The sequence below is a fragment of the Erythrolamprus reginae genome, chromosome Z, assembly GCF_031021105.1.
Source record: "Erythrolamprus reginae isolate rEryReg1 chromosome Z, rEryReg1.hap1, whole genome shotgun sequence".
In the NCBI taxonomy this organism is placed as follows: domain Eukaryota; kingdom Metazoa; phylum Chordata; class Lepidosauria; order Squamata; family Dipsadidae; genus Erythrolamprus; species Erythrolamprus reginae.
The window spans coordinates 54003759-54020033 of record NC_091963.1 but is presented as its reverse complement, the minus strand read 5'-3'; the positions used below and the strand labels follow the sequence as shown (position 1 = coordinate 54020033).

The window sequence follows — 16275 nt, the reverse complement described above, 5'->3', positions numbered from 1 at the left end:
TTCTTTATACTTCCAAGTCTTAAGATGTCATCTCTAATTACTCTTCTAGAAAACTTGACGTGAACTTCTCTTGGTAGGTTGTGTCTCCATACATAGCCAGTTTGGACTCTATAAATTTCATCTATCTCTCTTATAAGTTCTTGTGGGTCCATTTGTAAAATTTCTCCTATTATCTCTGCCATCTTTGCTGGTAGGTCTTCATCTTTCTCTTCACTTATATTTTGAAATATCAAGCCATGTGAGGCGGATTGTAGCTCAAGGTTGACTATTGCTTCGTCAAAGCCTCTATTGATTGCCTATGTATGTTCTTCATATTCTTCCACCTTTTGTCCTATATCCTGGACTATATCTTCCATTGCTTTCATTCTTTTTTCATTTTCTTGTAGATTCTGTTGTATAGCTTTCATATTTCCATCCATCCCCTTCATGCTCTCTTTTACTTCATCAATTTCAGTTTTGAGATCTCCAATCTCTGTCTTGAGGTCAGCTTTTAGATCTCCCATCTCATTTTTCATTTCTTCTTTCATTCCTTCTAAAATTTTTTTCACTTGTTCATTTGTAGCCATTTGAGTTTGTTTTTTCTGCATGACGTCTTGAATAATAACTAAGGTATCTTGAATAGTCTGAAATTTTGATTCTGTCGGAGTTTTCTCCTTTTCCTTTTCTTTCTCTTTAGCTAGCATTGTTATTATTGATCTTTGTTATAACAGAGATGAAGTGGGGGATACCTTTGGAGTAGGAGTTGGAATTAAAGTGGGAGATGATGTTTGTTTTTGGGTTGTTGTTGTAACAGAGGTCACACTTTGAGCCCTAAAAGAACCTTTCATGTCTCAGGGGCTTACAATCTATTATATAATACCTTAATTTACTTTCTTTTTCAATTTATAATAAAATTTATGTTCTTAAAGGATCACTATAAAATTAAAGTAATCAAACTTAATAATTATGCGATAAAAAGAAATAACAATCAAACAGGCAAATCAATCCATCAAGGAATGCCAATATTAATAAGCAATAAAAGAATGGAAGAAAGACAATGGTTTTTTAAAATATACTCTAAATCAAATATCAAACAATAAACTTGGCCATAAACTTATTATGTGTATAAAAGAAAGAAAAGAGATAAAATTTACGAAAACATATATATATATATGTCACATGTTTTTTTGCTGAATTTGAAAATTAAGGGAGACTAGGATAGATCTACTTCGGCGTTATTTTGGCCTCATCAGCTAGCCATACCCTCACTGGGACTTGAACCTGCAACCTTTGCCTTGTAATTTCCAATTTCACCCATTTGTTTTCACATAATTGCAACTCCATTAACCTTTCCATTTGAAAAGCTTCCCTATACAACTCCAAACAAGGAACTCCCCATCCCCCCTCTTTTTCATTCGCAATTAACCCCTTTTTCCTTATTCTTGGTCTCTTATTCTCTTCAATCCAGTAATTAAGTTTTTTGTCCCACTCTTTAAACTTAAATGTTGATAGCCTCCCTGGCGGCACCTGAAATAGGTACATCATTTTGGGAACGATCATCATTTTTAAAGCTCTTATTTTAGAGATTCTCCTTAGCTTTTTCTCTTTCCAGCTCCTCATCTGTTTCAACATTTTCCTCCATATTAATCTATAATTCAGCTCCTCAATTTTCGCTGGGTTTCTCAATAACCAGATTCCCAAATATTTAATTTTTTTAGTCCTAATTTCAACTCTGATTCTTTCCTAATTTCTATCTGCTCTCTCGGACCTGTATTTAAACACATAATCTCTGATTTTTCCATATTAACCGACAGTCCCGATTCCTGTTTAAACTCTTGTAAAATATTTCTTATACCTTTAATCATCTCCATCGGGGTCTGGGTCAATATAATTGCATCATCTGCAAATAAGTTTATTTTCATTTCTAATTCCCCTATTTTATATCCTGCCCAGGTGTTATCTTGTCTTATCCTATCAGCTAAGATCTCTATTGCTATTACAAATAATTTTGGAGATAAAGGACATTTTTGGTGCCATTTAATATTTTAATTCTCTGCGTTCTTTGTCCATTCACTCTTATATACACTTCATTCCCTTTATAAATCTCTTTTATAGTTTCACAAAATTTATCCCCCATATTTAGTTCCTTACATATTTTATATAAATAGCTATGGTTAACTTTATCAAAAGCTTTATACACATCTAATTTCAAAATTCCCAATTTCCTTTTAGTGATGGTAGCATGATGCATCACATTTATTACATTTCTAATTGGTTTGCTTATTTTCCTTCCCTTCACAAATCTGTATTGATCCTCTTCAATTATTTTTGGTAAAATATTTTCTAGTCTATTTGCCAATATTTTCATAAATATTTTATAATCTTGATTTGCCAAACTGATAGGACGGTAGGACCCAGGCTCTCTTAAATCTCGATCCATCTTTGGGATAGTAACAATCTCTGAAAACTTCCATGTCTGCAAGATATCACGATTTAACAATATATTATTAAACAGTTTCCCCAAATGCAGCAACAATACATTCATATAACTTTTATAAAATTCCCCTGTAAACCCATCTGGGCCTGGTGCTTTGCCTTGTTTTAACCCTTTAATTACTCTAGCAATTTCATCTCGTGTAATTTCTGCATTCAATATTTGTTTATCTTCTTCACTTACTATTTTCCCAACATTGAGGACTCCTATCTTCACCTGCTCCTCTTTATACAAATCTTCATAATATTTCCCCATTATCTTCTCTAACTGCTCTTTACCATATCTAACCTCTCCACTAGAGTCTCTCAATGATAAAATACATGATTTTTCTTTCCTCTTCTTCAAATATCTGGCAATTTGCTGCATTGATTTTGTCCCCCAACTCAATATTTTTGTCGCATCGTCATTCTCATCTTGTTCCATTGAATCTCTTCTTACACCATCAATTGTTTCTTTTTCAATTTCAATAAACTATTCCAATCTCTACTTTTAGTTAATCTTAACTGCTCTTGTATCAAATCTATTTACCTTATCTTCATTTCCCTTTCTCTACCCCACCTCTTTTTAATATCTGCTTCCATGCATATACATTGTCTCCTCATAAAGGCCTTACATGCATCCCACACAATTGATTGTTTAATACCACCCACATCATTAATTCTAAAATATTCACATAACTGTTTGCAATTTATCTTTATCTTGTTCACTAGCAGTTAGGACTGCATTATACCTCCAAATTCTTTTATTGCGTTCCTGACCTATTTCCAATTCTGCCAATAGTGGGGCATGATCTGGTAACCAAATACTTTTAATATCTACCTTTTTAACTTGTATATTGCCCCCCTATTCATTAATATATAATCCATGCAGCTAAATGTATGATATCTTGCTGAATAATATGTACTTCTGTTTGAAATATCTGCATGAAAATCCACCATATTAAGTTTGTTTATATGTAATGTCCTACTATTTCCAGTCCCATTTGTTAATTGCATATTAAAATCTCCTGCCAAAAGAGTTGAGCCCTCCATAAAGTTGTCTAACTTCCTCTTAGTATTTATTATAAATTGTTTTGTTTTCACATTTGGGGCATAAATTGCTGCTAATGTCAACTTCTTTTGATTAATTTTCCCTTTAACAAATATCTACCTCCCTTCTCTGTCTTTCTGAACTCCAACCTCTTCGAAAGGAACCCTCTGATGAATAAGAATCGCTGTACCTCTACTATTTTGCGTTCCTCTAGATTCATATACCCATTTCCAATTTCTATCATTAATCAATTTATCCCTTCCTCCCCGTCTTTTATGTGTTTCTGTCAAAATCATAATATCCACCTTATGTTGCTTAGCCATCCTTAATATCCTAAAATGTTTCAAATCTGATCCCAAACCATTCACATTTAAAACCATTATCTTACACTCAATCATAATATACCAAAATAACCGTTTTCCCCTCTTGTTTTGCCCTTGGTTTAATTTTTTCCCCTTTCCTTACCCCTATCACCCCCCCAACATGCCTCCCCCGTGCTCCCGTGCTCCCCCACCCTTGTTCAATTATGAGGCACATTCTCTTTCAACCACTTTTAATTGTAATAAAAGAGAAATATTCCCCTCCCACCTTCCTTTCTCCTTTAGATAATTCCTTCTTTAACTTCTTTAACCCTTTTTTCCCCTTAAACTTCCCCCACCGAATAACAGATACACAAGAATCCAAAAACATCTCCAAGAAAAAAAATACAAAAAGACAAGGAGAGCCAACAAGGTCACTTTTTAGCTTTCTTCTCACGCTGAGCTCGTGTTTTTCTCTGCTCTCTTCTAATGGCCTCCAGTTGTCGGTTAACTCCTTCAGCTGCTCCTCTCTTTGTCTTTCCTCCTCGTCTGGAGTACTACAACCGTTGAAAAGATATTCTCCTTCCTCTGCTTCTTTTGTCTCACCCATAATTCCTTGTGCTCCAACTTCTTCAAACCCGATCCCCAGTTGATCCAATAATGCCTTTCCCTCCTCCAATGTACGTGCCCTGTACATTTTATTTTCTTGGAACACCAAAATAGCAGCTGGAAACCCCCAAGTAAATCTTTTTCCACTTTGATAAAAACGGCTTGAAATTGGGTGTAAGGCAGCTCTCGCTCTCAAGGTTTCCCGAGAGATCCCTCAGAACTCTTATCTCGTTCCCATCTTGTTTAAGGCTGGTAGAACTTTTCAAAGACTTGTAAACGATCTCCATTTTTTCCCCACTGACCAATGCCATAACAATGCTTCTTTGCCTCTCCCTATTTCTGCGCGGGACACATATTATATCATCAGAGCCGACTTGGACACCAGCATGCTTCTTAATCCAAGCTGTTACTGCTTCATTTAAGTTTGAGCCTGAAGCAAAGTCTGATCTGAACCAACGCAGATGTAAATTTCTTCTCCTTTGACAGTCCTCCAAATTAGCAATTCTATAATTCATTTGTTTAATTAATTCATCCTCATCCTTCGCTTGTTTTTCAACTTTCTGAATCTTTCCATTAGAAAACTCAGCCTCCTTTTTAATCAATTTAACATCTGAAGCCAGATTTCCAATTGTTGACTCCACTGTAATAAATCTCTTCTCAAATCCTGAGACAATGTCTAACAATCTATCCAGCTTTTTTTTAATCTTCCCTAGGCTTGAGTCTGCTCCTCCCTTCGCCATTTTAAGATTTATTGTACTCACTTTATCACTCTCTCGTTATAGCGAAAGAATCTCCGTCTTTGCTTAAAACCATAAATCTTTAGTTTCTCTTTGATGTGTTTCAACCAAAAGGAGGGTGGGATGAAGAAGAGGTGATCCCCCCAAAAAGTTCTTTCCAAACGTTTTTGCAATTTAAAAAAGCAAGCAAGTGAATGCATTACTTTAAACATGTGTGCCCACCAGAGATATTCTGCCTTGTATTTTATTTAAAAGAGCTGCCATCCTGCCACCAATCCCATAGCACTGGCTATGGAGGGCTTTGGCAGCGTGTCTTCCCACCTGAGGAGAGAGCCTGACTAGCAAACTCAGCTTTTAGGCTCCCTCCTACTGGGTGGCAGTGGTGCTGGGGGAAGGAGGAAGGTGGTAGCTGCAGCATAGCTCTAGCTCCATTTTCAGGCCAGCTGCCACCTCCCCTTCCCTTTCTGTCAAACTTCCAAACCACAGAGAAGGCAAAAAGCAGAATCTGGGTTGCCAAGCAATGCTTGTGCTTTCTCTTGCCTCCTGCTTCTCCCTGGTCACTTAGCCTTAACCAGAGCTGGGATTTCCATGAACCCGTTCCAAAGCTCTTTTGAAAACGAGACTCTCTTCTCCTTTCCCCCCTTATTGAAAATGGGACTCTCTCTTTCTCCCTCCTCCCCATTTGCCGCTCTTACCAGTCTCGCGACAATCAGAAGCCACAAAAGCTGTCGCAAGCAGTTCTGTCCCATTGCTACTTTCTGATGGCCATCTATTTGGCCATCCCTTGTCTTGCCCCTCAGCAGGTTGGGAGCAGGTGGTTACTCTTCCCACCCCACCCCAAGAAAGTGGGGAAGGAGGGGAGAGAGCTGATCTCATGTCCCTCCCCACCCTAACCTAGGGATAGGGGAAAGATGAACTTCACATTGTTCCCCTAAGCAAGCAACTTTTCCCCAACTCCTGCTCTCAGTGGCTTCTCAATTGCTCTCACACACGTGTGTGGCAAGTGACAAGCAGAAGCCACTTCTCCCCCTTGCCACACTATATTTCCATTGCATTCCTCATGTGGGTGAGACAGAGAGCAAATTGAGAGGAAAGCTTTCACTCTGAAAAGCTTTCTTTCCCCCAACTCCTGCTCTGAGTGGCTTCTGCCTGTCACTTGCCACACACACACACACACACAAGATAGAGAGAGCAATTGAGAGGAAAGCTTTCACTCTGGAAAGTTTGCTTCAGGTTCACAACTTCTCGGGCGGCCAAGGAAAAAAGGGAACGGTTGACAGAAGCTATCTCTGATCCCTAGGCTGCCAAGGAAGATGGGAAACAGAGATAGCTCCTGTTGGGCAATTTTTTTTGTTTCCGGGGCTTCCGGGAAGCTTCCCTGAACCCTCCGGAGTGCAAAAAGCAGCACAACAGCAAACCTTCTGTTTGCTGCAAACCAAACTTTCTGTTTGCAGTAAACCAAACGTTCTTCCAAACTTACGGTTTGTCTGTTGGATGATTTATCTATTATTTTTGCCTCCGGGGCTTCAGGGACACTTTCCTGAAGCTTTTGGAGTGCGAAACGGCCTTTCCCAAGGCTGAAAATCAGCTGGCATGCACGCTGGAGCTGACATAGGGCAAAGCTTTGCATGCTCTCTGATATAGCTTTGCATGCTACCTGTGGCATGTGTGCCATAGGTTTGCCATCACGGTGATAGTGATTTATTTTTGCCAATGATAAAGCCAAGAAGGTAACTTCATTCTGGCAATTTAAAATTTGATATAGAAACTTAGTTATTGTTTTGCTTAATGCCTAGGTCACCAGTTACATTTGTGATCACTAAATGAGGCTGCATGTATGGCCTTGTTCATGCTCCAAAAGTTTCTATGTTACCATGAAATAGGAAAGCAGCTTCCAGATATACTGTAGCGTATACAGTTTCCTCAACAGATCTGAAGCAGAAAATAAAGTATGCTAAAAGTTGTAACTATAAGGTTTAAGATGATATTTCAAATTAAAATGATCTAACTATGTTATCATTTCAACTAAGACCATCGGGGTGGTGCAGCAGGTAGAGTGCTGTACTGCAGGCCACTGAAGCTGACTGCAGATCTGAAGGTCAGCGGTTCAAATCTCATCACCGGCTCAAGGTTGACTCAGCCTTCCATCCTTCCAAGGTAGGTACCCTGTTTCCCCGATAGTAAGACACCCCCGATTGTAAGACGTATCGGGGGTTTCAGGGGGGTCGGCTAATATAAGCCGTACCCTGAAAGTAAGACATATGTCTTTCTTTCGGGGAAACACGGGGGGTATTGCCGCCTCCCTCTCATCTAGCTGCGCGACACCTCCTGCCCACGTCCGCACCATCCCCCTCTCCATACGTCGCCGCGCCGTCCCCTGCACTTGTCACTGCCGCCTCTGCAAATTTACTTGGGCACGTCCCTACTCCAAAGAAACCTCCCCCCCGCCCGTCACAGAAGATAAAATGCATATACACTAAAAAAACACATTTTACACAGTTTTTTTAGCTGTCAGTGCCCCTTTAACAATATAAGACATACCCCGAAAGTAAGACATAGTGGGGCTTTTGGGGATAAAAAGAAAGTAAGACACTGTCTTACTTTCGGGGAAACACGGTAAAATGAGAATCCGGATTGTGGGGGCAATAGGCTGGCTCTGTTAAAAAGTGCTATTGCTAACATGTTGCAAGAGTCTAAGGAGAAGGGCGGCATAAAACTTGAATGAATGAATGAATGAATGAATGAATGAATGAATGAATGAATAAATAAATAAATAAATAAATATTGGGCCTAAGAAGGACAGCAGATTTGTCATAATTCTGAATGCAAAATATTTCTGGTTAATTTCACATATATTTGGTTTAAAAGTTCAAGTAATAGGAGCCTAGGACCCATGGCTGTTAACCTGGCAAATCACTGTTAGAACAAAGGAGATTAGATTAAATGGAGAACTACACTATTCACATATTGCATTAAGCCATAATATAATGTAGTCAACATAGGCAAATTATACTTAGAACAATGTTTTTCAAATGTGGCAACTTTAAGATGTGTGGAATGCAATTAGGAGTTTTAAAGTTGCCCAGTTTGAAAAACATTCAGTTAGAACAATATGTACATATGCACAGGGTATAGCACTACTTATATTTATTTGTTGTCCAGTATTGTAATTATAATAAACTGGACATAAATTATGAGAAAACTTTATTCATGTTATCTAAATGGCCACAAAATAGAGAAGGTAACCACCTTCAAATACTGGGGGTGGGTGGTGAGAAGGTGGGTCATCTAGGTCAATGGTTCCAGAAAAGAACATGGAGAATATGCAGCTGCCCTGGGCCAAATATCAGCGAGCACCATCCTTAAATTTTTCTACACAAAGGGACAATATTATTTCCCTGCCACAAATAAGCTATTTCTAGCCAAGCCGCTGGCACAGCTTCTTTATAGGATCTTGCTTGGACCATCAGCTTCATATTTTACACCATTATAAATAGTTCAATCCAAATTGATTAGATCAATTCTCAAGATGCCATGCTGTGTCTCAAATGCACTTCTATGCCTGGAGACAGGATTGACAAAAGTGAAAGCAAGTGTTCTTGCTGCATAGTGTTCTTTTTCCCCCTCTCTCAACATACATTCAAATAATACAATGTACCATATAGTTTTCCTTCCATAAATAAAATGCAGTATTTTGTTAGTAACTAATATCAATCATCAAAAAAGTTGCAAAAGTTTTTTTCCCTAATTTTGTCATCCAGTTACATACATTTTCTTTTAATTAATTTCCCTCCTTAATGTTCCTGCAACAAATACAACACCAATTACATTTCTAACTTATTAACCATTATGTCAGACTACTTCCTTCCTTTTTTATACATTTTTCTAAGAACGAAGAAAACCTTTTATAGTCAATCAAATGATAACCAAAGAAAATTAAAAACAAAACATAAACATGTAAGAATTTCAGAATACTTCCCCCCTCTAAATAATACAATTACCTAATCCTAAATTTAAAAATTATTTCAGCCCATCTAACATTTAGCCAATCAATACTTATCTTCAATCAATTAGAAATCATTAACATCATTAACCTCCCCAACAATTCTAAAATCAATTCCACTTATGCATTAATCCAAATCAGTATCACCTACTACAAATCTTATTATAATCAGTACTTCTAACTCTATTGAAACAAATCAGCAATTCCCGAGTTCATATATCTAAATAGAGAAAAAATTAAAGTTAAAAAAGAGCAAACAAAAGAATGCTCCAGCTTAATCAACCCTCCTCAAACTCCAATTTCTTTAAACTGGGCAGAACTTTGAACTGAACCCTTTTCTTTTTTCTTTTTTATACAGTAATACCTCATGATACGAACTTAATTGGTGCAAGGAGGAGGTTCGTAAGACGAAAGGTTCGTAAGACGAAACATTGTTTCCCATAGGAAACAATGTAAAGTCAATTAATCCGTGCAACCAAAAACCCCCCCGCAAAAAAAATAACCTTTCAAGAGGTGGAAAACCCTCCGTGAAAGATTTGGGACACATGGAGAGCAAACTGGGAAGAGGAGAGGTGGAAAACCCTCCGTGAAAGTTTGGGGACACATGGAGAGCAAACTGGGAAGAGGAGAGGTGGAAAACCCTCCGTGAAAGGTTGAGGACACATGGAGAGCAAACTGGGAAGAGGAGAGGTGGAAAACCCTCCGTGAAAGGTTGAGGACACATGGAGAGCAAACTGGGAAGAGGAGAGGTGGAAAACCCTCCGTGAAAGGTTGAGGACACATGGAGAGCAAACTGGGAAGAGGAGAGGTGGAAAACCCTCCGTGAAAGGTTTGGGACACATGGAGAACAAACTGGGAAGAGGAGAGGTGGAAAACCCTCCGTGAAAGGTTGAGGACACATGGAGAGCAAACTGGGAAGAGGAGAGGTGGAAAACCCTCCGTGAAAGGTTGGGGACACATGGAGAGCAAACTGGGAAGAGGAGAGGTGGAAAACCCTCCGTGAAAGGTTTGGGACACATGGAGAGCAAACTGGGAAGAGGAGAGGTGGAAAACCCTCCGTGAAAGGTTGGGGACACATGGAGAGCAAACTGGGAAGAGGAGAGGTGGAAAACCCTCCGTGAAAGGTTGGGGACACATGGAGAGCAAACTGGGAAGAGGAGAGGTGGAAAACCCTCCGTGAAAGGTTGGGGACACATGGAGAGCAAACTGGGAAGAGGAGAGGTGGAAAACCCTCCGTGAAAGGTTGGGGACACATGGAGAGCAAACTGGGAAGAGGAGAGGTGGAAAACCCTCCCTGAAAGGTTGGGGACACATGGAGAGCAAACTGGGAAGAGGAGAGGTGGAAAACCCTCCGTGAAAGGTTGAGGACACATGGAGAGCAAACCGCTTTCGGAGAATGCTGGGGAACTGCAAGGCTGTTTTAAAAGGTGACAGCCGGGCTGGGGGGCTGAGCAACCTCCCGAAGCCAACCCGGAAGTTCGGGTTTGGCGTTCGTAACATGAAAAAAGTTCGTAAGAAGAGGCAAATTTTTTCTGAACCCCGGGTTCGTATCTCGAGTTGTTCGTAAGACGAGGGGTTCGTATCTTGAGGTACCACTGTATTCCCTTTTAATCCCCTTTTCCATTTTATTCTTTCTATTTCTTCTCTTAACACCTTCAATTTTTAAAAATGCCAACTTTTTATATCTTTCTAACCAATCACGTTCAATATTGTTTTCTTTTTGAGTCTGGTCAACCCCTAGCTCCAAATCACATCCTTTCAATTTTCCTTTTGTGCTAGTTTCAATATATTTATAGTAAAACATGTGGTCAACAGCCCAATCATTGACCAAACAATTCTTGATGGTTTTTGCCAGTATCATTTGTTAAGGTAACAAAGTCATCCCATTCAGTAACATGTCCTTTAGTCTGCCCATTCTCCATATTGCTCATATCTTGTTTTTCAACTTGTCCTAGTAGTCCCGGAAAATCCTCTGCTCCACTTTTCTCTTTTGAGTCATTCACTTCTTTTGTTTCTTGAGCAATTCCTGTCCAGTCTCTCACTAATTCTCTAAATTCAATCATCATTCCTCGAATATCATTAAAAAGACTTTTATTTTTCCAGCTGTTTAAACAAATTCTCTTCAACAGCCTAGTACTGTATATTATGTCCACCAAATTCGTGAGATAAGTGCAAGTTCAGGGCTTTCACCTTTTCCAAGGCCAAACAGCAGATGTTAATGAAAAGAAGCAAATAATTCTGCCATGAACAAACCTTCTTCCAATAGATGGCAACACCATTAATTCAAAAAAGAAAAAAAGACTTACTTCCCGTTTAAAAATGTTTAGCCCAAAGGGGGAAGGAAGAACTCCTAAATTTAAACAAATTACGTCTTTTAAGTCTTTTAAATCAAATCTTAATCAATCTAAACATCCAAAAGTCACCACCTGGATCTTAGCTGTCGCTTTCCAATCCAGTCAATAGACATTGAACAGTTCCAATGTTAATTAGCCGCCTTGCTCAACTTCCCCAAATCTCTTTCTCCTTGATCAAAAGAACAGTTCTCTTTAAAAAAGAAAAACCTTTGGCAAATCCTTCACCCCAACTCACAATTTTCGTCCACTCAACCGCCTGCACAACTCTTTAAGAATTCTTTTCATCTTTCCAGATGACTTCCAACAAAATAACAAGTCTCTTCCTGACAGGTAGTCCAGCCACGACTATGGCAACTGAAACCGTTTCACTCCGCCATCAGTGGAGGCTCCAGGCATGGTATCCGCGGGATATGTTGACCCCAAAACGGACCCTCAGCCAAGTCCCCTTCTTCACCTCCCCTTCAGGAAGGCTTCAGGCTGGTTCAAAGGAATCAGCACCCCCGTACGGCAGGGATTCAGATATCCCCCCACCAGAGCACAGGAGATTCTGTCTTGCCGGGCCAGTGACCACGCCCCTTCCCCTGCATAGTGTTCTTAAATCTCTGGCTAAAACTTAATTTCTTTCCGCAAAGGATTGCTCCATTAATCCTCCACAACAAATTCTTCCCATCATGGATCAAGGCTATCAAGTCTAACCTTCCCAAAGTAGGCTTCTTCCCAGCTTCAATACTCAAGATAGACTACAACTTAGCAACTTGTCCTCCACCCTTGTGACAAAGGATGGGGGACATCAAGAGGCACACAGATTTTGGAAAAGCTGCGCTGTTTCTGGCTCCAAATGCCACTAGATGTAGTGTTGTTCCTGCCAGCTATCTTAGTCAGTTGGAGCCCACAAACCACCAGAAATCATTGTCGCTCGCACGGTACTATGCGCTTTCATCGGTAATCCTGTATGGCAAGCATACAAAGGATATCATTGCCGGAAAGACTCTGTCCCTGCAGCTCAGGAAAGGTGGAGACTTTGGGTCACATGCTCCTTAGATTATCTTTTATACAGAGATTAGGAAAAAAGAAATTCTGCCAATAACTGCTAGGTATCCTGGCCATTCCGAGATTACCTATCTTCAATGGTTGCTTAAGGATGAACAGTCCATAACTACAGTGCAGGTGGCCAGATTCTGCACAGCAGCACTGGGGATTCATCCCAAACGCGTGTCTTCTCCACCATAATTACATTTTATAACAAATGTGGCAAACCATTTTCACTGCTTAGTCCTTCTCCTTTTAGCGTTGAACCTATAATGGGCCACACAATTTATAGATTGTAGTATAATTAGATCATGTATCATTGACAGACTGGATTTTATTATAGATTTTAGCTGTTGTTTATTATTAATAATAATAACAACAGAGTTGGGAGGGATCTTGGAGGTCTTCTAGTCCAACCCCCTGCTTAGGCAGGAAATCTTATACTATTTCAGACAAATGGTTGCCCAACATCTTCTTAAAAACTTCAGGTGTTGGAGCATTCACTACTTCTGGAGGCAACATGTTCCACTGATTAATTGTTTTAACTGTCAGGAAATTTCTCCTTAGTTCTAAGTTACTTATCTCCTTGTTTAGTTTCCACCCAGTGCTTCTTGTTCTACCCTCAGGTGCTTTGCAGAATAGGTTGACTCCTTCTTCTTCTTCTTAGAACACTGCTATCATGTCTCCCCTGGTCCTTCTTTTCATTAAACTAGCCACACCCAGTTCTTCATGTTTTAGCCTCTAATCACCTAATCATCTTTGTTGCTTTTCTCTGTGCTATAATTTTATAATTTATTTTATACTAGAATTTTTAATTATATATTTACTGAGCATTTTTATTTGTTCTGGTCTCTAGTCTAGGACTGTAATAAATTGATTGATATATTTGTTTGACAGAGGAACTAATTTTGTATAGGATATTTCTTTCAACAATGGCATTCTTGCTTGGAGAAAAGCACAATGGAAGTCAAGTAGAAAGTATAAATAAAACTTTAGCAACAACTTAGAAGAAAAAGCAAGAGGGAGGTAAACAGTCCCCAACCATTGTAACATGTTCAATGTTATCACAGCATCATAGTTTATAAATACTGAGGGACATTTGTAGCACAGAAGCTAGCATACAAACCCAAAAGATATTTGTTTAAGACATGTATCTATCATTACCTCCCTTAGAAATAAATATATTATCTCTGAGTTGCCATTGCCCTCAGCTACCTTGTAGTCCTTTACCTTCAACCAACTCTAAACTGAAGATGACCATTCCCTCAGAAACTCAAAGTTAGCACAGTATTTTGTAAACCTGGAGATTCCTAATAAAAATATTTTTTTAACATAGTTTTAAATTATCACTCTTCCCACTCAAGGTTAGGACAGGTCTTTTTATATTTTAGGCTAAATTGCTGTATTATTTAAAGAGTACATAATACATGTACACATTCTGATCATTTGGAAACACAAACACTTTAAAAATTACTGCATTCTGACTTAACTCAAATGACAATAACCTTCCTTGGTCAACATTCTTCACCACCATTTTTGCCCACTAGAAAGGAAAATATGTGAGGAAAGAACACTAAAACCACTCAACAAATCTAGAGCAAAAGGCAACATTGCCTCTTTAATATAATTTCAATCTTTAATAATTTAACAATAATCCACAGGTTTAAGAATGGAACGATGAATCTGTAAATCTGCTTACTAGGAAAACCGTAGGATGTTTAAAGCATTGCTTTAATAACTCAGTACTTTCTCCATGTGAAATGGTGAGATGACTATATCCTCAGAATTTTCACCCAGCCTGGTCTTTATTCCTTGCTGGCTGGTAACCGTAACCCCAACCTATCAGGAAAACCCCAGTGTAAAGACAGATAAAAATAAAAGCAGAATTAAAACATATGAGAGGGAAAGGGCAGGTCCTGCTGATTGTAGAAGCCCTCCACCACATTATGAGTCATTTGCATAAATAGCAGGGGAAACAACTGCCCCTACCTGCAAAACTAGTGACAGACTCCATCAGCAGCTTCTTGTCTTAAGGAGCAGCTACTGCTCGAAGCAGGAAACGACCCACTCGTAATCTCACAGCCCCGGAAACATGACCTCTACAGCCTTCGTCCTTTACGTCACCAGACAAAAAACATAGTCCTGTGCTCATATCGCGCCTGCGTCAAAGAGATTCTGCAGCGGGTAGGGAAGGGCGGTCCTGCAGAAAGAGCGAAGCAGCGGCTCCTAAGTATTGGAGAGCGTTGACTTGGGTAAACGAACGCTATAATTGGAATCGCTGTTTCGTTGTGCTTTTAAAAGGTGGGGGACGGGACGGACAAGAAGACCTAGAGGTGCGTTTCAAGAGGCAACTGGACTTTCTGATTTTTCTTTGAAGACTTTTCGCTTTTCATCCAAGAAGCTTCGTCAGCGGAACGTTTTCAAATAAAAACCAGGAAGACCAGTTGCCTCTTGAAAAAGCTCATTTGGGACAACTATGGCCTGTATTACTAAGAATCTCCATAGACATTAAGCTGAGAACAAGAGTTTCAAGAATCAAACTGGCATCATTATCCTTTTCAGGAAAAGTCCACGGATGTCTATATGGATTAAAAGACAGAAGTTGGCACGGAGAACTTTTCAGGGGATATCGTTCAAAGAGAAATCCATGCAGTTTCTTATGCAAGCGGTTGTCACTGTCTTCTGGATACTTTGTTGACTTTCTAACTTAGTTTACAAGGCTAAATGGTACTTTATAACCTGATCTTGCTTAGTTTTTGTTTTCGGGTTTTGTTTTGTTTTTTGAGATCACTTTTCATAGTCTACCAAAAAAATCCTAATTTTTCAGGATTATCAATTTCATCAAATTGAAGGGTTCAACAAATGAATTTATTATCTTTTATCTTAAATTCATTTCATATATTTATTAAGCAACTCAGATTTAATTCTCTATATTTTAAACCAGGTAGATCTATTTAACATTTATAGTCACTTTTCTATTCAGTGCATGTTCATTCAATACCCATTTACTCTTAATTCTTACCTTTATTTGTTCTACATTGTTTCCTGACAAGAAACCACATAATACATATTGTAATTTACTTGCTCTTGTTTCTTGTATATCTTGTACTCTTTCCTTTCTGTGAAACACAACTACATGTGTACCTCTACTTAAGAACTTAATTCATTCTGTGACCAGGTTCTTAAGTAGAAAAGTTTGTAAGTAGAAGCAATTTTTCCCATAGGAATTAATGTAAAAGTAAATAATGCGTGCAAACCCATTAGGAAAGAAAAGCTCGGAATTTGGGTGGGAGGAGGAGGAAGAAGAAGAGGAGAACAGTCGCTGCCTAAGGAAGAAGGTGAGGTGAGGGGAATCAAAAAAATCCAAAACTTTAAGTTTTTAAAAAAGAAGAGGGACTCTGAGGCGGCGAGAAGGAGCAAGCGCCTCCCGTACACCTGGTGTGAGGCTGCCTCCCATACACTGTGCCAGAGAGAGAAATCCAGGCGGGCGAGAGGGGGAAACCTCCCGCTACTTTGACCTAAAGGCAGCTGCTGCTGCTACCTGCTTCCTCTTCTCATAATAATAATAATTAATAATAATAAAACAGTGTACAATGAATAAATCAAATATTTAAAAGAAAATATCTAAAACCCCATTATTTTAAAAACATACAACACAAGCATACCATATGTAAAACTATATAAGCCTGGCTCTGTTTTTAAAAAGTGATATTACTAACATGTTGTAAGCTGCCCTGAGTCT

The 16275-nt window shown here is 39.0% G+C and overlaps 1 protein-coding gene across 4 annotated transcripts in view; it reads right to left on the bottom strand.

The window, feature by feature from the left end:
• CMC1 (C-X9-C motif containing 1) overlaps positions 1 to 14702 on the bottom strand; it is a 151294-nt gene extending 136592 nt beyond the window's left edge. For 3 of the 4 annotated variants that reach the window (XR_011556818.1, XM_070727297.1, XM_070727298.1), the window contains exon 1: positions 14523 to 14701. Coding sequence is in view for 2 of the 4 variants with exons in the window: in XM_070727297.1 (XP_070583398.1) it covers positions 14523 to 14547 (25 nt within the window). In the remaining 2 variants the exon portion in view is untranslated. Of the gene's footprint in view, positions 1 to 14522 lie in introns of all 4 variants that reach the window. The other variant, XR_011556819.1, reaches the window with a different exon arrangement.
• Positions 14703 to 16275: the final 1573 nt, after the last annotated feature.